This window comes from Primulina eburnea, chromosome 8 (assembly GCF_022965805.1).
Source record: "Primulina eburnea isolate SZY01 chromosome 8, ASM2296580v1, whole genome shotgun sequence".
Lineage (NCBI taxonomy): Eukaryota > Viridiplantae > Streptophyta > Magnoliopsida > Lamiales > Gesneriaceae > Primulina > Primulina eburnea.
In genome coordinates this window covers 43,741,907-43,764,060 of record NC_133108.1, presented here as the reverse complement: position 1 = coordinate 43,764,060, position 22,154 = coordinate 43,741,907, and the positions used below count along the sequence as shown (strand labels likewise).

General features: G+C 35.5%; 4 protein-coding genes across 4 annotated transcripts; all 4 read left to right on the top strand.

Annotated features, from left to right (window-relative positions):
• The first annotated feature begins 3,548 nt into the window (after positions 1 to 3,548).
• LOC140840114 (pectinesterase inhibitor 6-like) lies at positions 3,549 to 4,515 on the top strand. Its single transcript, XM_073207234.1, has one exon. It carries the CDS (start codon positions 3,755 to 3,757, stop codon positions 4,394 to 4,396), a length of 642 nt encoding a protein of 213 aa, XP_073063335.1. The 5' UTR covers positions 3,549 to 3,754; the 3' UTR covers positions 4,397 to 4,515.
• A 1,014-nt stretch (positions 4,516 to 5,529) lies between these two features.
• Positions 5,530 to 7,320, top strand: LOC140840115 (large ribosomal subunit protein eL18y-like). Its single transcript, XM_073207236.1, has 5 exons — positions 5,530 to 5,669; positions 5,749 to 5,838; positions 5,947 to 6,075; positions 6,535 to 6,717; positions 6,918 to 7,320. Exons 1-5 carry the CDS (start codon positions 5,667 to 5,669, stop codon positions 7,074 to 7,076), a joined length of 564 nt encoding a protein of 187 aa, XP_073063337.1. The 5' UTR covers positions 5,530 to 5,666; the 3' UTR covers positions 7,077 to 7,320.
• A 4,676-nt stretch (positions 7,321 to 11,996) lies between these two features.
• Positions 11,997 to 16,194, top strand: LOC140840112 (pectinesterase-like). Its single transcript, XM_073207232.1, has 2 exons — positions 11,997 to 13,048; positions 15,331 to 16,194. The coding sequence occupies exons 1-2, from the start codon at positions 12,046 to 12,048 to the stop codon at positions 16,029 to 16,031; spliced, it is 1,704 nt and encodes a 567-aa protein (XP_073063333.1). The 5' UTR covers positions 11,997 to 12,045; the 3' UTR covers positions 16,032 to 16,194.
• Positions 16,195 to 18,113: 1,919 nt separating this feature from the next.
• LOC140840113 (endoglucanase 17-like) lies at positions 18,114 to 20,961 on the top strand. The gene is made up of 8 exons (XM_073207233.1): positions 18,114 to 18,448; positions 18,676 to 18,882; positions 19,015 to 19,215; positions 19,303 to 19,395; positions 19,653 to 19,814; positions 19,926 to 20,037; positions 20,131 to 20,294; positions 20,407 to 20,961. Exons 1-8 carry the CDS (start codon positions 18,179 to 18,181, stop codon positions 20,737 to 20,739), a joined length of 1,542 nt encoding a protein of 513 aa, XP_073063334.1. The 5' UTR covers positions 18,114 to 18,178; the 3' UTR covers positions 20,740 to 20,961.
• Positions 20,962 to 22,154: the final 1,193 nt, after the last annotated feature.

The following is a 22,154-nucleotide window of genomic DNA, read 5'->3' as shown; positions in this document are numbered from 1 at the left end:
AGTTTCAATTCGAGTTCGAGCTAGATTCGAAGCTCGAAAATTTTAAAAAAATTTATTCGATTTCGGCTCGAAATGAAGTTTGAATTCGGCTTGAAATGTATGAAACATATTCACGAACAATTGGAAATATTGATCGGATATAAAATTCCTGAATAAAAGTTCGAAAGCTCGAAACATCCTAAATGGTCGAAATATACGTATATTTAATATTTAATAATATCAAATTAATGAAATATTAAGACTCACGAACGATTGACAAACTATGGAACAAAATAATTTTGATTCGAGTTCGGCTCGAGTTTTATAAATTTGAATACAAATAAAATATTTATCGAGCCGACTTGAATAACTCGCAAACCGAATTGATTCGTTTATAGCTCTAGTTGTCATCCCCAACAATTCTCATTAAAATTTTCTATTTTCGGGGATCAGAATTGTGGCGCCCGGTTTAAGAATTCATAATTATTCTCTTACTAAGTGTCACATTTTTTTCTTTCAGTCTTTCTTTATTGAACTTCTATTTTTATTTTTATCATTATTTATTATTAGAAAAATATTGTAGATAAAAATTTAAATATTTTCTACTATAATTTAAAGATTATCTACAAATATTTACATTCTTATTTCAAATATGTACAATTATTTTACAGCGGAAGTTTAACATTCATATATACAATTATGTTACAGCGGAAGTTTAACATTCATTTATAAACAGATCATCCCAACTTTCAAATGCTCTTATTTCAGCTTCAGTTATTTTCCACTTGTTCCAATTCGGGGGTTCCTGTGTCTGGAAATTACAATAGACGAAAAAAATCAGAGGGTTAAGTCTTTGAGGACTTAGTGAGTTTAAATTAGTATATGACTTTTAAATAACACTTTATCATAATTATGCATGAAATGATAGGCATAACAATTTAGATATTATGAATGATATGCAATGAAATAATAGATAAATGAAAATTCCATAAATTAACATTGATGTCTCTTAATTGAACACTTTTTACGAGCCGGGTGAACCATTCTCCGGACCGAAATATTCGGTGCGTGTTGTTCAGATGAACCATATACCCGGGACTTTTGACCCGTTGTTCATTGGACTCATTTTCCGGGCCGAAGCCACGTTGTCCAGTTGACTCAATTTCGGGACCGAGATCCGTTGTCCATGACTCCATCCATTAATGGTATATCAATCCATTCATAAATATGCAAGAAATATATCAGTAACTGAAATGAACTGTGGATGATATTTGAACATTAAATAAATGCTATTGAAATTTCCAGGCCAAATGCCAAAGGCTTTAGTAGAAGAATGAATGGCAATTTCCTCACCTGTTAACTTACAGTTTAGGCTTGATTAATAATCCGAGTTGCAGGAGCAAGTCCTAAAAATATACTATGAATGATATTTATATGTTAGAGTTTTTTAAGTAACTAGTTGATCATTTCCAAATTATTTTTTGTTCAAAATTTAATCAGGTTGATTTTAATTAAGTTTCAAAAATTCATATTAATTAGAAGATATATCCAAACATTACGAAATTTGGCCAAAAAGTCGGAAATATCCTCAGGAACGTTCGGCCGCGGGAAAACCGACGATACGACGGCGCGTTCAGTACACGTGCCGACGTTTTAGGCGCGTGCGTGGCCTTCCGACGGCCACGCGCGGCCGGTGTTTTTCCAAGATATGTATCTTTTTAAGATCTTTAATTCTTCAGTTGAAAGTTTTGTCAAATTCTTAACCGATCAATACCAGATTTAAAAATCGTCCTATGGTGAACTATGGTACTCCGGCATTCTGAAAATGTTAGTTCCAGCAATATTTTGGGACGACGGACGGTATGTACTTCATCTATGCAACAAGAGTTACAACTTTTACATTCAAATCAACCTCTAGTTTGGTGTGTTGCTATAAGAAAAATGAGCGAAAAATACCTAGCTTGAATACGGGATACCGTTGCCGTTTTGCAGAATGTCTTTGTTTGATTTTCTGGTTTTTGAGCGATCCTTTTACGTCACCTCCAGTGCTATATTGCTTTACGATATGAGGTGAGTAGTTGGTGATTTATTGGGATTTTTCGAAAAAGATATGAATTTTTCTTCTATTTTCTCTCTCCTTTTCCCTTTCCTCTCTTCCTCCTCTCGTTTTCTTCTCTCCCTTCTCGGCTGGTGGTGTGAATTTGGAAGGGTTCAGCTATATTTATAGCTGAAAATTCATACATATCTTATTAATTTTATTATTATTATTATTTTATTTATTATTATTTTATTAAATGAAAAAAATGTTATGTTTATACAAACTTAATATTATTATATTCGTGTATCTAATTATTGAACCTAACTATCTTATATTGAACTTAATAATTATTATAATTAATTATTTAACATATATGTTGAGTTCAATTATAATATTTTATTATATTTTGGGTATTTGATTTTGGAATGGGAACCTCATAATGCTTGATGAATTTTTAAGTGTATTGTAATGTATTTTAATGTATTTCTAGATACTTTGGACAAATAAAATTTGTACTGAAAAATAATATGATAAAATTTTAAAAGTGAAAATAATAAAATTTATACTAATAAAAATGCATTTATGCACCTTTGTTTTTAGGGTGTCACAAGAATTGAATCAGGTATTCTTGATAATCCTAGGATATATATACTTCCAACCCAAGTCTAACAGGACCACGAACCTAAATTCATTGTGTTGCATGTCCATATTGTTCCAAAATTTTAATGCATTTGATTTTAAATTTTAAGGCGTGTAAAGATTTCGTGCTATGTTGTCTCATGTAATAATTATAATTTTAAATTAAATGACCTTTCAATCTCTGAATAATTCATGTGTTATTTCAAAAATAAATATACGTTATGATTGAATCATTAGTACGCTACCATAAAATGAATCATGTAGCTTGGATTTTATTTAGTAGTGGGAGTAGACTGACTATTCCGAAAGACTAGCTTCAAGTTCTACTGCAGTATGGTTAAAGAAGTTGCTTATTCCAGAGACTATACCCAATGCTCTCGGATGAAAAGTGCCCACTTATAGGAAGATATGGTTGTTGGCTGCAGAATATTGGCGGCGGCGTGCCAAAGAATTGAGTGGTGAGGTTGAACTTTGAATCAATAATGCTGCAGCCGCTGCTGCAGAATTGAAGCCTGTATCAGAAGATTATATACTGGACCTACCCCTGAGAGAATCTTAAGAAGTTTACCGGATCAGTTGTTATTTCGCGGTTTTCTAGCTTCTTCTTCTTGATGGCATTTTCGTGTATTGTTTCGAATCGGTTTCTATGCTCCTTTTTTTCTTTCTCAGACTAGTTGCAATGACGCATGAAACTCATCCGTGTGTGCTTGTAAGGAGATAAATTAATTGCCTGGCAAGATTCATGGGAAGTCACCAACTTTACCTATTCACATGACCATTTGTGACCCGAAATCTCTTTAGTCTTTACTTTTCTTGCTAGTCTTCATTTATTGCGTTCATCACCTTCTTGCTTTAGTTTGTAACCAATTCGTTGGAAACCGTTTTCTTTACTTTCCCAACTCATCGGGAAAAAATTTCTTTAAAACGCTAGCCAATTCGTAAAGCTCTTCGATTACATTAAAATTAATTGACAGTACATATTGCGATAGAATCCTCCTCCCTTTCCATAGCCATGACGACTTAGCTAGGCTCCATCTTTGATCTGGTAGTATTACAATTTTTTCTCAACCTTTCGATTTCATTTCTTCTTTTTTACTGATGATGTTGGCACGTTTAAAAGTACCCTTTTCGCTGTCGATGCAACTAGCATGGATACTCATGCTTTCATGCTGTTTGGCATCCCAAGAAGGAATTGGGAATAACTACACTGAAGATGCGTGTAGCGTAGCACCGTATCGCGATCTTTGCATCCATTCTCTTGCATCCTTTTCGAAGGAAGCAAAACAGGACCCTGGTAAATGGGCACGTGCAGGCGTTTCCGTGACCATTGGAGAAGCCAAGAAAGTTGCCCGGTCCTTGGCAAAATTGAAGAGAAATGGAAGTGGACGTGTGGCAAGAGGAAGAAACAGGATGGCTGTTTCAGACTGCGTTGAATGCGTCCAAGACGCGCTGGATAATCTTCACGAATCGCTCGACGTGCTGAGAAACCTTAGTATTGTGCAGTTCGGTTCTCAGATGGAGGATGTGACTACTTGGGTAAGTGCTGCTCTTACTGATGAAGATACTTGTTTGGATGGATTCGACCAAGCAAAAGGAAAACACCTTGTTTCTGTGCTACTCTGCGTATCGAAAGTAAGTTACATGACTAGTAATGCTCTGGCCCTGGTTAACAAACTGGCAACCACGGGTCCCGGATACTTAACCGATGATTTGAATCACAGGAGGAGGAGGAGGAGGTAGCATATACGTACATATATATAGATAGATAGATACTCATGTGCGTATCAAAAGGCAAAGTTTCTATAAAATTTGCGTGGTGTGATGTTTGGTTAAATAAATATTGTATCAAGCTAGTGTTATTTCGGGACTTGTTACAAAATCTTTCTGCCCAAAATGGATTTCTCTAGTGCTTTTGCCACATCAAAATCTTGGTTGATGGTATAATCCAACAAACTCATTTCTCACTACATAATTTTCGTATGAAATTATTGTAATAGCAGGATTCAATACATAAAACGTGATTATGGACAGTGATTCAACTCACAGCAAATCTAGCGAAGTCCGCAGAATTCTTGATTTTACTCACATGCTCATTATTTAAATTTTAAATATTTAACAATCGATAATTAATTAATAGTCGGGGCGCAACTATTGATTTGTTTGGACAAATATACATCATATTGAATTTCTAATCCTAAATATTTAATTTTTGACGCTCCAATACTCGGTTCAAATAATTTTTCGACCCAAATAATTCCCTACAAGCTCAAATTTATGGATATATGATAATCATGTCTTCAAATTTGGGTGATTTTGATCGTATTTTTCAGTTGGTTACTGCTATTAACAATGTTTCATGAAAACTTAAATGTGTTAGAAATTATGAAAATGACTTTTGCTAGGTAAGGTACAGTAATACACCTCACATTTACATCTTGGTTTACATTTTGTAATTAAATTACAAAAATATCTTTAAATTATATTTTCAATTACACCTAAAAATTAAGGGTATTTTTTTAGTTTAAATGCCAAATGTAAATGTATGGTATGTGTATATGTATATATAACCTATCGATATTTACAATAAAAAATAATATTCTTAGCATAAAAATTAATATTTTTTTATGAATAACTCAAATAAGAGATTTGTATCATAAAATACGACTTGTGAGATCGTTTCAGATAAGTTTTCGCCCTTAATCGAATAAAGGATCTGAAATTGACCTAAATAGATCAAATAAATTTTAAAATTTTAATCCAACACAGCCTAATCATTTGTGATTTTTTTCATATAATTAATTATATTTTTATTTCAGAAAAAATTAAATTAGTTTCCACTGACGAGTTACTATCGGGCCTAACTCAAGATGGGCCTCAAAACATTTTAATACCCGTTAGTTGTCCAGAGTACGTCCTCAGTCGTCGTATATAATTTGACAAAACCCTAATTAGATTTATCTTCCTTACTCAGCCAAAGATTCACTCCGTTTACGCGGCGGCGGCGGCGGCTATGGTATGTTTTCTGCTTCGAAGTTTTAAATATTTTTTACGGGAAATTCGTTTTCACTGACCAATCAATTTTTGATATCCAGGGTATCGATTTGGTCGCCGGAGGTAAGTGCAAGAAGACCAAGCGCACGGCTCCTAAGTCCAATGATATATACCTTAATCTCCTCGTCAAGGTTTCAGCTTTTCTGTTTCCTGATTTAATTTTTATCGAATCACTTGGAGACATTAGAATCTGGAGATTGTAGTATGATTTTATTTGGTTGCGTGTGATGGCGCGGCAGTTGTATCGGTTTCTGGTAAGGAGGACCGGGAGCAGCTTCGACGCGGTGGTGCTGAAGCGGCTGTTCATGAGTAAGGTCAACAAGGCCCCGCTCTCTCTATCCCGTCTGACAGCTCACATGAAGGGCAAGGTAGTTTTTTTTGTAACGTTTTTTGTGTGTGGAACCAGTATTGCTTTATTAGATACTAATATGTGATTTCTTTTCGTGTTGATGATGGCTGAATTGAATGGCTATAATTGGGAATCTAATGTCGCCATTGTTAAAACTTTAGCGTGGGATTGTTCGCAGATGAATGGGTTTTTTAGTGAATGCAGATAGCACTGCGGAATTTTAAGGTTTATTTTTAGCATGGGTCAAGCATCTCTCGTGAAAAACCAGAACTTTGAACGTGATATAGTTGCTAGAAATAAGTTTGGTTGGATCTTTTAGGGATTTATAACAGAGGTGGTCAAATGAATTGCACACCGCATCATCAAATGGCTCTTTCGTTAACATGTTGCATGTTTTAGTTATGTTTCTTATTTTGAATTTATTTTAGCACCAGAAATTTTATGTTAACCCCTGTTATGATATCACGATGAATTACAGGAGGACAAGATTGCAGTTCTTGTGGGGACAGTTACTGATGATCCTCGGATACATGAAGTCCCAGCTATAAAGGTGACTGCCCTGAGGTTTACGGAGACTGCAAGGGCTAGGATCGAGAAGGCGGGAGGAGAATGTTTTACTTTTGATCAACTTGCTCTTAGAGCCCCTCTTGGCCAGAATACGGTGAGAATTTTTAACTTTGCCAACTCCAGTTCTTTATGTGGTTATGTAATGGAGTTGTCGACATTTGACAGTCCTACGTGTGCTGCTATAGATGATGATGTGTTGTATAACGGTTGCTCTTAACTTACCATATCATTGGATCGAAACTAAAACCTTTTGCTAGTACGACTCTTTAGTGATTATTGAGCTGTTGTGATCAGGTACTCCTGAGGGGCCCTACTAAGGCTCGAGAAGCAGTCAAACACTTTGGTCCAGCTCCTGGTGTACCACACAGCCACACCAAACCTTATGTTCGAGCCAAGGGAAGGAAGTTTGAGCGGGCAAGAGGAAGAAGAAATAGCAAGGGATTTAGAGTTTAAACTGATTGAAGGTTTTCATATTTGTCGGCTATCAAGTGGGACTTTATACTAGCCCTGCTGCATTTTCTTAAGCTTGTTGATACAGCTTTTGGATGCACCTGTTCTGATTTTTTTGGTACTGTTTTATTTGCTTCACCGTCGGAAATTTGATGAGAACTTGTTTTAGTTACATGTTTTAGATGATCATAACTTTTATGCTCGATGAATGTGAGCTCTGGTTATATGTCTGATTCTGATCCTATCATTTCGTTGTTAGCTGTGGCATTAGTAAATGTATTTGTGTCATATTTTAAAATTGTCAGGACGCATTTCTTTTCCTTTTCTCCAATCCACCCTAAAACCCCTATTGTCCACAAAAGAAAATGGGAAATTTTTTGTTGGCACCATTAGGCCTTGAACATGTATTTCTGAACTCGTGCAAAAATAATTTACAAGTAAAAACTTTCGTTTTTTTTAATGAGGGGAAAAGGTACAAGGATGTGTGGACTTGAATATATTCTACGGTAACCTTTTAGACGACGTGTAGAGACTTGAACCTGAGGTCATTGGAGAAGCTATCTATGATTTTGGACTTCGAATCACAGGGGAAAAATTTCAAAAACACCTCTTTTCTGTCCCAAGGAAAAGGATATGATCCTGGCTCAAACAAACCAGGTGGACTGTCTGGTGATATTTGGGCCCCACATCAATCTGATAATTTCACTCTCGGTAAAACACAGAATCTATAGTATATTTTGTAGTCAAAGTACAGCGTGGAAAGATGAAAAAGGTTGACGGGCGTGCCTACATTAAAATAAATCTGCAGAAGCAAGTACGGAGTCGAGGAGCAATTATAAAAGGACATTGAGTCTGTAATTCCACTCTGCGGGTGGTCCTTGTCCATGGGGATTATTGGCAGTAATATGGACTTCCGAACTCTTTTCCATGGAACTGCATAGCAAAACTAGGGGAAAGCTACAAGGTGGGATGACGAATAAAAATAGCTGGCAATGAAAATTCTTAAATAGGTCACGGAATTACATTTACAAAACGGGTTGTTGTAAACAGATAAATAAGAGTCAATTTCTTTCTTTTATTTATTTATTTTTTCTAGTTGAAAGCCCGATATCTTTCTCATTTAACAAGATCGAGTCGCAACAAATCTTCTCATTTAACAAGTATCACAGGTAGTAGATTGAACGACTATCGAGCAATGGAAGTCTAACTCGGTATTTGCTTTCTTCTCACATGTTGTAGGCTTTCTTCTGTTTGCTTTAATGGGATCCTTTTATACGCATTTCTCCTTTCTTCAATGGATTGCCCTCACTCTGTTTTTTTTTAGTTCCTGCATAATAGTTTGTTGTGCTCCTTAATTCATGCATATATTGGTAGAAATATGGTACAATCTCTAAATATTCCATTTAAAAGGACATATTGCAACCGCCCCCACGCCCCGCCTTATTGTTTCACTATCTGTCATTCACATGGTTCGCCGGAACGGCCGTTATGAGATATTCATGGTTCATTATCGGCGATTTAACGGAAAAACGGAACGGAAAGGGCGGAACGGAACGGTTTTGGTGTTTAAAAAATATGGTTATGAGATATTCATGGTTCATTACGGTGTATGATAATAGAATGGTTATGTTATTGATATTATATTTCATAGTTGTTGATGATTATAAAAATGAATGTGTAGAATAGAAAGTTGATCTTGAGCCAAATAGGAAATGAAAATGCATAAACGGTATGAAAAATATGGTAGTAGTTGTGGTTTATAGTATAATGTCTTGTATATTGATCCAATTGTTGTGAGGCCACCTGCATTAGAAAGATAAGATATAAGTCTATAACTTTCATGTTTTGAGTTTTGTTCAAATCATTAGGGATTCGAATACTATAATCGTCGTGACGAAACACTATTACAAAATCAGTCATCTCATTCTAATGATCTTTCGGCATCTCAATCTATATCCCTATGGACAATCACATCAATATCCAAATGTTCGAAATCAATTTAATCTACGAGATAGTGATGAAGAATATAACAATGATCTCGCTCCCCCGCGTCACTCTTCATGGCATTAGATTTTAATGTGTTATAATTTTTAGTGTGTATTTCTTATTGTGCTATTATTGTAAAATAGTTTTGTATTGAGAGATTAATTTGTAATAACTTCATATATTTTATTTTTTAGTATGATGTAATTTATATTTTAAATTTTTTTACCAATTTTTTGAATTTATTAATTTTTTTATACAACCGTTCCCCAACATAACATTGGAACTGAAACGATAGTTGTCGTTCCAAACACCGCAACCGTTCCGACGAACCATGGACTCACTCAAGAAAACACCTTATTGTTTTACTCTCTGTCATTCATGAAAACTCTATAAAAAAAAAAAAATCGGGACTTCTCGTCCATCTAGTGGCATCGACCGGCATTCTCATGGTTTTTAACGCCAGCATTTATATTTTCTTCTTAGAATAAATTATTTTGTCAGATATTTATATATTTTTTCCTTGATGCATGCAGAAACTGGGAGCTAACAGCTCCATGGACAGGGGTGCAAATAAAAGTTCATGTTAAATTCAATACCTCTGGCATAAAGGAGTACATGCACGGCGGCACGGGCGGTGGCTTCAAACGAAATGTGCCCTTCTTGCAAGAAACGGTTATCATGGAAGGAGTAGCTCATTTCCTCAACCAGGAAAAACCAGAGGAAACCAGTGAACATATTACAAATCAACAATTTGACTGGTTTTTCTTGTACACCTTATTGAAACGCCCCACATCACCTATATCTATTCTCTCGTCTCAAAGGTCAGATAGCATTGTTGAGCACCAAAGGATTGACCTTGGGACATGTCGCGTGAAGGGTCGATCAAAATATATCAATATGAGTATATATATATTGTAATATCACATATGTAATAGCAATTCCAGATGTAACATAGACTAACCAAAACTATGGTTCGGATTCATGACCATGAATTATTATTATTCATTAGTTGTATTTTTTTTCTCGATCTGACGTACTTACCTAATATTATACACTATACAAAACCAAAATAGAATTACTTTTAAAAAAGGATTATATATAAAAAATACAGTTCTTAATTCCCATGACAAATACAAACAATGGGACGCATTTGAATCCCACATTTGTGCGGTAGCTTGCAAGAATCAACAATAGATTATTCTGGTGATTTATTTTAATCTGAATGGACTGTCTATGGTTTCCCTCTAGAAAAAGTTTTTTATTAAACAAGAAGAACAAATATTTAGTTGAAGGAGATTGTACAATTATCTCAACCTCGAGATATTTCAAATTATGCCTTTGTTTAGATGATTTTTAATGATGAGAAAGCGGGACGGTCTTTCGATTTGTGGGCACAAAATACGACAATATTATAAGAGAAATACAAATTCGAATCACTAAACTAAATATACGAACAGAAATCTATGGTTCTAAATGTAAATGACCTTGCTTTTAGAGGAGTTTATATAATGACTCGTACGAAGCACAAGAATATATAGTTTCAACATAAATAAGTACTAAAAATATTTCAAACATCACTATTGAGGATGTGGTAATAGATAGATCACCCTCTCCGATCTGCAATCTGAATGGATATATTGATTTTAAATTTTTCATCAAGATATTTATTTCAAGCGAATTGATCCAAATTTATTTAAAAGAGTGAGATGAAATTCCCTCTATACCCATAATAGCCTACAAGTTTAAACGTTCAATTCTGACTAATGCTAATTTCGATAATTTTTTATTACTTTTTAATTTCAAGAGTTGGAAATTTAATGCACATGGGAAATAAACCCCTGAAATCAATGTTCGACACTAGCCATGAGAAAATAAAATCATAAATAACTATAATTATTATTTAATATCACCGTTAGCAATTAATGCCAAAACATTTCCCAATCCGCACCAACGCCGATTGGATAGTGAATTATATATTTCTTATTGAGGGAGCCTAAGTGAGACCGTCTCACGGATACTAATCTGTGAGACGTGTCAACTCTACCCATATCACAATAAAAAATATTCATAGCATTAAAAAATTTAATTTTTCATTGATGATCCAAATAAGAGATCCGTCTCACAAATTCGACCCGTGAGACCGTCTCACACAAATTTTGCCTACTTTAATTACCATTAACAAATGAATAGAATAACTAATTTTATGGTCAACGTTAAATAATCATAGGATTATGTTATCATATTAATGGTCTTATCTAAATTTTATTTGAAACTAGATATAATCGAAATAATTTAACCGTTTGTAATAGATTAGTATCTAGTGAGATTGTTTCAGGAATCTTTATCTGTGAGACGGGTCAACCCTACCGATATTCACAATAAAAAATAATACGTTTAGCATAAAAAATAATATTTTTTGATAGATGATCCAAATAAGAGATCGTCTCACACAAGTTTTTGTCAGTATTATCGATATATTTGGCTTAATGGAGCATAAACTTAAGAAAGTATTTATATTGTCAACAATAATTTATGAATAACACTCAACTGTCGGTTATTATATTATATTTAGAAAATATTTGTCCTGACTTTTAAGCTCTTTCAAAAACTTTTGATTGTTTATGACTTGATTTAAAAAATTTGAGCCACCCTTCTTTCTTAATTAAATCTTATTTTTATTATATCCAAAATATATCTTCAAAATTCAATAACATAGATAATAAAATATGTCAAAAAATATATAATTGCATAAATTTTCTTTTAATTATGTCCCTTTTGTTGCACTCATGAGTTTTTAAAACCAACCTATGAATAAATCAACGTAACATGCATGATTTGTAATTTTAGACATATATTTTAAAATGCGCTTTAATTAAATTTTATATCAAATTAATAAAAATAATACGATTATTAATATTTCCCACTATATAAACGCACCTCCAATATCACTCGAATGACCTAATTTCCATTTCAAAGTCCGAAAAGAATGGATTTTTACAACTCCAAACTCCTCCCTCTCTTGGCCCTTCTTCTTCTTACACTATTCATACTCCAGTCACACCCCAATGTTTCTCAAAATTACTCAGAGACCTCAACAGAAGTTCATATTTACAAACACGCCCAAGTCGCCGATTCATCATGTCGGGACACATTGTACCCCGACCTCTGCGTCTCCACCGTCGCGTCCTTCCCGGAACACCGCCGGAAATCTATGCCCGAAATCATCTCCGCCACCATAAACGTCACCATGACGGAGATCAGAGAATCCGCCTCCAACTGCAGTAGCATCCGCCGAAAACTCGGGAGAAAGCTCCAGCCACTGGACATACGAGCTCTCGAAGACTGCCTGGAGCTCTTCTCCGACTCAATCAACGAGCTTAGAAAAGTCCTCTCCGACTTATCTGCCAGCAACTCATCCACCACAAAGTACTACGACGACTTGCTGACGCTCCTCAGCGGCGCGATGACGAATCAGGCTACCTGCCTCGACGGTTTCGCGTTCAGTAAGAACAACACGCGGAAACTCATAGAAGGAAGGGTGAGAAGAATATCAAAGCACTTCAGCAACTGCCTCGCCATGACAAAAAAACTGAAGAAAAGCGAGTCAAAGAAGAAGAAATCCCCTCGCTCCCTCTCCCAGCATGAGTTCCCGGAGTACGGCGGAATAAGCAACGGATTCCCAACATGGCTTACCAGGAAAGACAGGAGATTGCTGCAGACGGCGGCAAATCAAACGAAGGCCGACTTGGTGGTTGCTAAAGACGGCAGCGGCAACTTCACCACCATTAACGATGCGTTAAACGCAGCGCCGAACAGAAGTACAACGAGGTTCGTGATTTACATAAAGACCGGAGCGTATTTCGAGTACATTGATCTGGGCAGCTCGAAGACGATGATAATGCTGCTGGGAGATGGAATCGGAAATACATCGATAAAGGGAAATCGAAGCGTGGTGGATGGATGGACTACCTTCCGGTCTTCTACCGTCGGTGAGTTCTTTCTCTTCAATAATATAATATCTTTTATTTTTAATTTATTGTTTAATTTTTTTTATCATAACAAAAATCAACCAACATATTTTTTATATTTAAATTAATTTTACGCTCGTGTTTTAGTTTATAATCTTAAAAATTATGAGTTGAAATTAATGTGTGTATTAATTCATTAGTTTTAAGAAAAATTTAAATATTATTGTTTACATTTCTTATTTCACATCCATGGTTTTAAATTAGGACTTTGAGAAATTAAAGCTAAAATAAGTTTTTCTTTATAGGAATAAAATAATAATTTATATTGAATGATAATGCTGAAAAAATATATGAAAAGAAAACATGAATTAAAAGTGAAAATAAAAAAGAAAATAGTTTTTATGGGTAAAATGGAAACTACTATTTTTCTTTGATGTCGCCCTTCATTTGAATGTAATATGTTATTTTATTTTTATTAAAATTTTTAAAACTAAATAAAAAAACAGAAAAAGATCTCGTGCTGGTAACACAAAACAAATGAAATATAAATAAATAATAGCCGTTAATACAATTGTAGACTCACATTGTTACTTGAAATATTCCTTATCTTTAACTGGGTGAACCTAGTTTCGTTCATTCATGTCTTCAGGGTCAACGTCTACTTAGAAAATGACGTAACTCGTCATTTCTTTTTTTTTTTTTTTTTATATATAAAACAAAATTAAACTAGAAAAAAAAAACTTTGCATTTGAATCTTTAAATTTAAGATTTTCTGTGCTGCACAAGAGAATTATGGATATTAAATATACGAGTTAGGTCACTTGTGAATCGGTTTAACTCTATCCATATTTACAATAAAAATAATATTTATGACGTAAAAATTATATATTTTTTATGAATAATTGAAGTAAAATATACATCTTACAGAATTGACTGTGACACGAGGCTTTTGTGTTAATTAGGACGAAATTTGTCATGCTAATTACATGGTCAAGATAGATGGGACGTACTTCACCCAACGCTTAATTAGTTGCAATTTAGATGTGGAAAGGTTTCCCAAACTTGTTAAATTTACACTCCTTTGATATGTACCAAAACATTATTGACCTCAAATTATAGTGTGTGAAATTTTATAGTAAAGATTTGAAAGTAACAAATATTTAATGAAACATAAGTTGGATGCAGAAAATTTAAAAATTAAATCTGTAGTTTTAGAGAAATTATTTCTGAATAATTGATTTTAATTAAAAATATATAGTTTTAGAGACATTATTTCTGAATAATTCATTTTAAGTGACGACCTTTTCTTTTGAGATATGATCGTCGAGATCCAGTTTTCCACGGGCTTCGCCTATCAAATAATAATATATCGTAGTAATCTAAAGTAGGACCTTGAAAGTGTGTTTTGGATAGTGACGGCTTGTCGTTCACATTTATGTCAATGTAGGGCAAATTCTTAATTACTGTGCTCATTAATTATTCGTGTGAGACGAGTTGATGTAATATATAATTAAAGTGAAAAATAATATATCCGATAGGACATTCGTGTCATAAAATTAAACTATGATCTCATGATATTTTTGTGAAATCTTATAAAAAAAACTTAATGTTTTTAAATCGCAAATCTAAATAACAAAAAATGAGATATAAATATTGTGAATCTGTAGAAAACTATCGATTTTTATATGAGAGATTTCTCATATTTTTTTAATAAATTCACCAGAGTTGTGATTCTTGAATATAATTAATTTACGTTATCAATTGATTATGTTTATTTTTTTCTTTTATCAAAAGCCACCATGAGTTGAGATTTGGATCATCTAATGTGTTTAAATCACAGCATGTGATGCTGTGTGTTTTTTACACGAGATGATCACGTGATTATCTCGTGGACAGCACATCATAAGAGATAAATTTAAAAAATTGTGCACAACATTTGGTGTTGTGTTTTCAACACAGTAGAGGATCCAAATCCGATTGGTTGTGGGACACAGCTCATATAGCATTTAATTAGGTTGTGTTTCAAGATTTTCAAGCACTCATATTGAGTTAATCACAATACTCGATCTGCCAACGAAATATAGCCCATGATGCCGAATAGACTTTGGATTGATCTATTACAAGGTCCAAAGTTGGAATCCCATTAACATAGGAAGATCACACCACAGACCCTGCAAGCTTTTTCCAGGCTGCATGCAAGAGAATTCATAATTAATTCTGTGTTTCAAATTGTCGGCAATTTCTCAATCGTTTTTCTATAAATAATTAAATATCACATCTTTTGATCCCTATCTTTCTTGCAGCTGTAGTCGGAAACGGATTCATAGCGAAAGGCATCACCTTTGAAAACTATGCCGGCCCAGATAAACACCAAGCCGTAGCCCTCCGCAGCGGGGCTGATTTCTCCGCCTTCTACCAGTGCAGCTTCGTCGCATATCAGGACACTCTCTACGTTCACTCCCTCCGACAATTCTACCGCGAATGCGACGTTTACGGAACAGTCGACTTCATATTCGGAAACGCAGCGGTTGTCTTGCAAAACTGCAGTCTATACGCTCGGAAGCCCAACCCGAATCAGCAGAACATTTTCACCGCTCAGGGAAGAGAAGACCCGAATCAGAACACTGGGATTTCGATCCATTATGGAAAAGTTGCGGCTGCGGCGGATTTGCTCCCTGTTTTGTCACAGTTCAGAACCTACCTTGGCAGGCCCTGGAAATTGTATTCGAGGACTGTCTATATGTTTGCAAAAATGGAAAGCGTAGTGGATCCTGCAGGCTGGTTGCGATGGGATCAGAATTCTTCTGTGAGTTTGCTATATTATGGAGAATATCAGAATCGGGGGCCGGGGTCGAATACGAGTGCTAGAGTGACATGGCCTGGTTACCACGTTATTACCAATGCGACTGAGGCGGCTCAGTTTGCTCCCGATAATTTTATTCAGGCGACTCAGTGGTTGCCGGCCACCGGGATTCCGTTCAATCCAAATCTAACGGTGAGTTGAGTTTTACGGTTGGTGTTGAATTCCCGGTGAGGTGATCGTAGAATCATTTTGTGTTGAGGTTGGGTAACACGATATGCCGTTATCCTACTCATTTAATGAAGTGGCTGTTGGATTTTATTGTAAACTTTTGATTTTATTTTTTATATATTCTGTAATTATTCCAGTATGTTTATTAAATATTTTAGGATGATCAAATTAATGAATTATTTGAAGACTTGCAAATATCCTTATCTCTAAAAACATCTTTTTTAAAAAAATATTTCAATCAAAACAAGATATTTACTTTTTAGTAAAAACAACAAATATTTTCATTTTTTTAATGAAAAATTCATTAAAATATGTAAAAAGTTAATAGTACAGATACGCTGGGCATCCCCAGTAGATACAAATATCAGTAATCAGTACACCACCATGTATACATCAATGTGAAGAAAAAAATCAGTAGCACATGGTATACATCTGTAAGTGTGAATCTTAATCTTCCTTATGATGTCCTCGATTTGTGGCTTTTCTGCTTCGAATATCACTCGATTACGCATGTTCCATACATGATAAACTGTTGCTCCCAGCGCTGTAACTCGCATTGAGGTCAAAGTCGACTTTCCTCGGTATGTTTCTCGAAAAGCTTTGAGGATGGCTGTTGGCGTGCCCATATTTTTCTTCATATCTAACCATTTCCGAACCCCATCCCAAATTTGTTTCGAGATTCGGCACTCAAAGAATAGATGATTATTAGATTCTGGCTCTTGTTGGCAAAGAATGCAAGTCCTTTCATCAAGGTACCCCATTCTATAGCGCGTCATTAGCTTCCGATGAGCAAGTAATCATAACACAATGCGGTGTTTAGGGAGAATGCATGACCGAGACAGTAAGCTTTTCCATGGCCATTTGCCTTTAGCTTGAACAAAGTAATCATACGCTTTGGACAGACCAGCTGGTGCACCAAACCACGAACGAAGCATGATTGAAGCCGAGTAGGAAGAACCCAATCCACTAATGAGCAAGTCTCGAATATATAACAATTGTTTGATTAATGGCGAGTCCTCTTTCTTCGCTTCCCAGTTCCAAATGTCACCGTAGCTAGGGGTGGGTACGGTACGGTATACCGTACCGAACTACGATACCGTATATCGTACCGAAAATATCGGTATGAAATTTTTTCATACCGATACCGATACCGAAAATTCGGTATACCACACATGCGGTATACCGAATTTTCGGTATGAAAAAAACTCATACCGGTATCGTACCGACACCGAAAATTTTGTCGGTATACCGAAAAACCGTCGGTATACCGAAAATATTTTCGGTATACCGACATTTTTTTGGTATACCGAACTTAAATCTAAAAAAAATAATAATAAAAAATTATTTTCGGTATTTCGGTATATACCGAAATACCGAAAAAAAAATTATTTCATACCGATACCGATACCGAAAAGTTCGGTACGGTATGATACCGTACCGAAATTTTCGGTATACCGATTTTTTCGGTAAGTTCGGTATTTTTTTCGGCACGGTTTTTCGGTATTTCGGTATTTCGGTATTTTTTCCCACCCCTAACCGTAGCAGCTATAAATATGATTTACCCATCTGATTCAAAGAATATCTTTTTTCATATGGATTTTCCACAATGTTTTAGCAATGAGTGCCTTGTTCCAAGCCCTGAGAGTATGCATACAAACGTTAAACGGGGGTAAAAGGAAAGAAGATTTATTACAAAGTAACATCTACTGTCCAATCCAAGGAAACAATGCCACTTCACGTGATAGGTCATGTTCATTCTTACCGTTGCCCAAGTAACCCCAAATCCAATTATTAAATACCCTCGCATCCTTACAAAATGTTTAAGGAATTCTTTCTTAACTTTGATTTAAGGTATTTTATATTTTTAAATATTGAATATTACAAAAGAGATATCTAAAAAAAAACTCAAAATATATAATTTAACATACTGATATCAGAATGGAAACAAAATTAATATGCTTGAATAAATCTTTTTTCACCCTTCTTTTAAAAAATATATTATTTTTCACCCACCCATAAACCGACCCATTACGCTAGTAAGAGCAAGAGTCATATTTTCGCTTTATAAATATACTGGCTGGTTCCACTGCGAGTGTTGACGGTTGGTTGGTTGGCACAAAATGGCTTCATGTTTTCCCACTTTTTTCGTTACTTCGATTTTCTTGGGTGTTCTAGTTTGCTCTCTGCAATTTCTCTGTGAGGCTTACTACCCTGTGAGGCAGTATCCTTTCAGTGGCCATCGTCACCCTCGCTATGCTTCTCACAATTACAGAGATGCTCTCACGAAATCTATCTTGTTTTTTGAGGGCCAGAGGTCGGGGAGACTCCCCTCTAACCAGAGAATCACCTGGAGAAAAAGCTCCGGCCTTTCGGATGGTGCTGCAATGCATGTATGTTTGCTGTTTTCTGTTTGTTTCTTCTTCTTTTTTTTTCATCTCAAATTGTGTAGATTTTCTTGAATATTTCATGTCGGAGGTGTGTTTCCCTTATAATGGGTGCAAGGTTCGTATTATGGCTGAAACATGAAATATTTGAAGAGGGTTTGGTTTTGTTTCTGATTATTTTGCGTTGCAAAGAAAAGATTTCAGGTTGGTTTGGGTTTAAATGTGAAATGCAGGTTGATTTGGTGGGAGGGTACTATGATGCAGGGGACAATGTGAAGTTCGGTTTCCCAATGGCCTTCACCACCACTATTCTTTCATGGAGTGTGATCGAGTTTGGTGGGCTTATGAAAGGAGAGCTGCAGAATGCCAAAGAAGCCATCCGCTGGGCCACAGATTATCTCCTCAAAGCCACAGCTCATCCAGGCACCATTTATGTTCAGGTTTCTTTCTCTTCTTTCTCAACATTCTACATCTTTTCTTAGAAAAATGGGGGAAAAGTTGAGCGAAACTAAATAAATGGTGGGGGTGAAATGGGATTCTTGATTCTGTACATTGTAATACTTTTTTTGCAGGTTGGAGATGCAGGGAAAGATCATGCTTGCTGGGAGAGGCCAGAGGATATGGACACTCCAAGAAGTGTTTTTAAGATAGACAAAAACACTCCAGGCACTGAGGTTGCCGCTGAAACAGCCGCAGCTCTTGCAGCTGCTTCCTTAGTTTTCCGAAAAAGTGACCCTAACTATTCAAGGATTCTTGCCAGAAGGGCAATGGGGGTATAAAAAATGTTAATAAATTTTGAATATTTTCTGTAGTTAAAGGTTTGAATCTGATCCGCTGTTCTTACCTCTGGTTTATACTAGGTGTTTGAGTTTGCTGATAAGTACAGAGGTGTCTACAGTAATGGCCTGAGACAATTTGTGTGTCCCTACTACTGTGATTTTTCTGGGTACCAGGTAAAAAGAAAAATCTTTAGTTTCTTCATAATTGACCCTTTTGGCTCGTGGCCCGGACTAATCCTCGGTCGAGTCTGAATGGGTCTCTTGATGGGTAAGTAATCTGCCTATCCCGCAGCGTATCTCTTCTTGGTTGAGGGGAACCAAGCAAGAAGCTCTTTGGCGCTAGAGCCAATAGTAAATAATTCCTTTCCTCTTCTTAATGTGAGTTGAAAATGATAAAAGTGATCTTTTTTATCTATTTGAATGGACTGAAGGACGAGCTACTATGGGGTGCTGCTTGGTTGCATAAAGCTACCAGAAATCCAAATTATCTGAGCTACATTCAAGCCAATGGGCAGACCCTTGGAGCTGATGAATCCGATAGCACATTTGGGTGGGACAACAAACATGTTGGAGCCAGAATTCTTCTTTCTAAGGTCTTCCTTGAACATTCACCTTTTTCTACCAATAATTTCTTTATTACCATTCATTTTACATAATCATTTGATTTGATTATTCTCACAATGCCTATGTTGCGCAATTTCCAGGCATTTCTTGTCCAAAACTTTCAACCTCTGCATGATTACAAAAGCCATGCAGATAACTTCATTTGCTCCGTTTTTCCAGGGACCCCTTATTCCGCTTCTCAGTACACCCCAGGTTCATTTTCTTATTAAAAAAAAACCCCACCATATTCTTGAATCGTCCTTGATTAAATCGGTGGTGATTAATGAAATACTTCATGTTTGCTAGGTGGTCTTCTGTTCAAGATGAGCGATGGTAACATGCAGTATGTAACATCCACATCTTTCCTACTTGTGACCTATGCTAAATACCTGACATCTGCTAAAAAAGTGGTGAATTGTGGTGGAACCATTATCTCACCAAATAAACTCAGAACTTTGGCCAAGAAACAGGTTGTGAAATTTGTCCTGACACTATATATATTACAACAATACTTCAAATCATTGATAAAAGCTTCTGTTCAGATCCATGTTCTTACATTCTTGACATGTGGACTTTATGCAGGTGGACTACTTATTAGGAGACAACCCTTTGAAAATGTCCTATATGGTGGGCTACGGTCCGAGGTATCCTCTAAGGATTCACCACAGGGGATCCTCTCTCCCTTCCATCAGTGCACACCCAACGAAAATCCAATGCTCATCCGGGTTCAGTGTCATGAGTTCCCAGTCCCCGAACCCGAATATCTTGGTAGGAGCAGTCGTGGGCGGCCCAGATCAAAACGACAGGTTCCCAGATCAACGGTCAGATTACGAGCAATCCGAACCCGCTACTTACATCAACGCACCATTAGTGGGTGCCTTGGCTTATCTCGCACACTCATATGGTCAGATATGATAGGATTAAAGAAAGCATCCAAATTCACTAGTCTCACATTTATTAGGCATGTGGGGTTCCATTTTACTACTTTATTATAATTATCATGTTATTAATCACTACTAATTGTAATATTCTAGTGTTTATTTCTATCAAAAGTTGTTCGTTTATGTTGAAAGTTTGCTGTGTGGAATGAATGCGAGTTGCGTGCCCGAAACGGCGCAATATTGTCTGACGGGCACGTAAGTCGATATAATTTATATACATCTTTTGCTTGCATTGGTGACTGAGCTGCTTTTGGGTATGTTTTGTTCTGCATTTTCTTGCTTTGGGAATTGTCATTAAAATTGAGAAATTTGACACTTGGAACTCTCTGATGATAAATGTAAGTCTAAAATCGAATATTGAGATTAAATTTTGACTTTAATTGAGATGATGGTTTTGGCTCGCTTTTATCTTTGCTACTTCACAACCTATAACATGGATAAAATTTGGCCATTAAATCCCCACCAAAATCATCTCCATAAAACATAGTATATGCTCTGCTCTTGTGATCAAGACTCGGGAAACGTAATAAAAATGTAATAAATATTTTGAACCATTTGTGTCGCAATTCAGTTCCACTTTATTATCGCCTAATCCCTACATGTAATGAAATTTAAGGAAAAATGTCACACTTTTAGTATATAATAATAATTTTGTACGCCATGAAATTTACGGAAGAAAGTCACCCATTTTTTTGGTATATAATAATATCCGGGAGTTTCGCCACACCAAATTGGCAATTATGTTTCCACTTTTAGAAAAGCTACAAAGCATCAGGCTTTTGTATCTATCGCTATAGTAATAGCAATAAAATTTATCATCCAAGTCCTCATGTAATCATGGCAAATATTTTGGACCATTTTTGCTTTTTCTCGAAACATAGTACGCTTTTGACTAAGAAAGTTTTTGAATCTCGAAAAAATATATTTCGATATGTTTAAAAAAAACACCTAAAAATCTACGAGATAAAAAAAAAAAATATGGCTCCTAATCTCCTGCTTTATCGTTTATTTCAAAATGGTTTTTAAAAGACAAAATTATTCTAATTAATTTGGTGTCTTTTGGTCTATATTCATAAATAAATTTTGAATTTAAAAAATGACATCATTTTGATTAAAAAACACCTGAGGCTTGTGATTATGCAAATTTGACCAGAGATATTAACCCAATCAAATTTGAAGTAAAACCAATTTTAATATATAAAAAATTAGATCCAATAAAGTAAAACAGTGTCTCAAATTAAAATAAAACCGGGCTGACCGTTGGCCGGGGGCCCAACATTTGACCGTTGATAAAGAAGTTGGCGGGTAATGATACCAATACGGCACGTGATGTGTGTCACGTGGTCAAAAAAGCTGGACGGTGTCAGTGGCTTGATTTATGACTAAAAA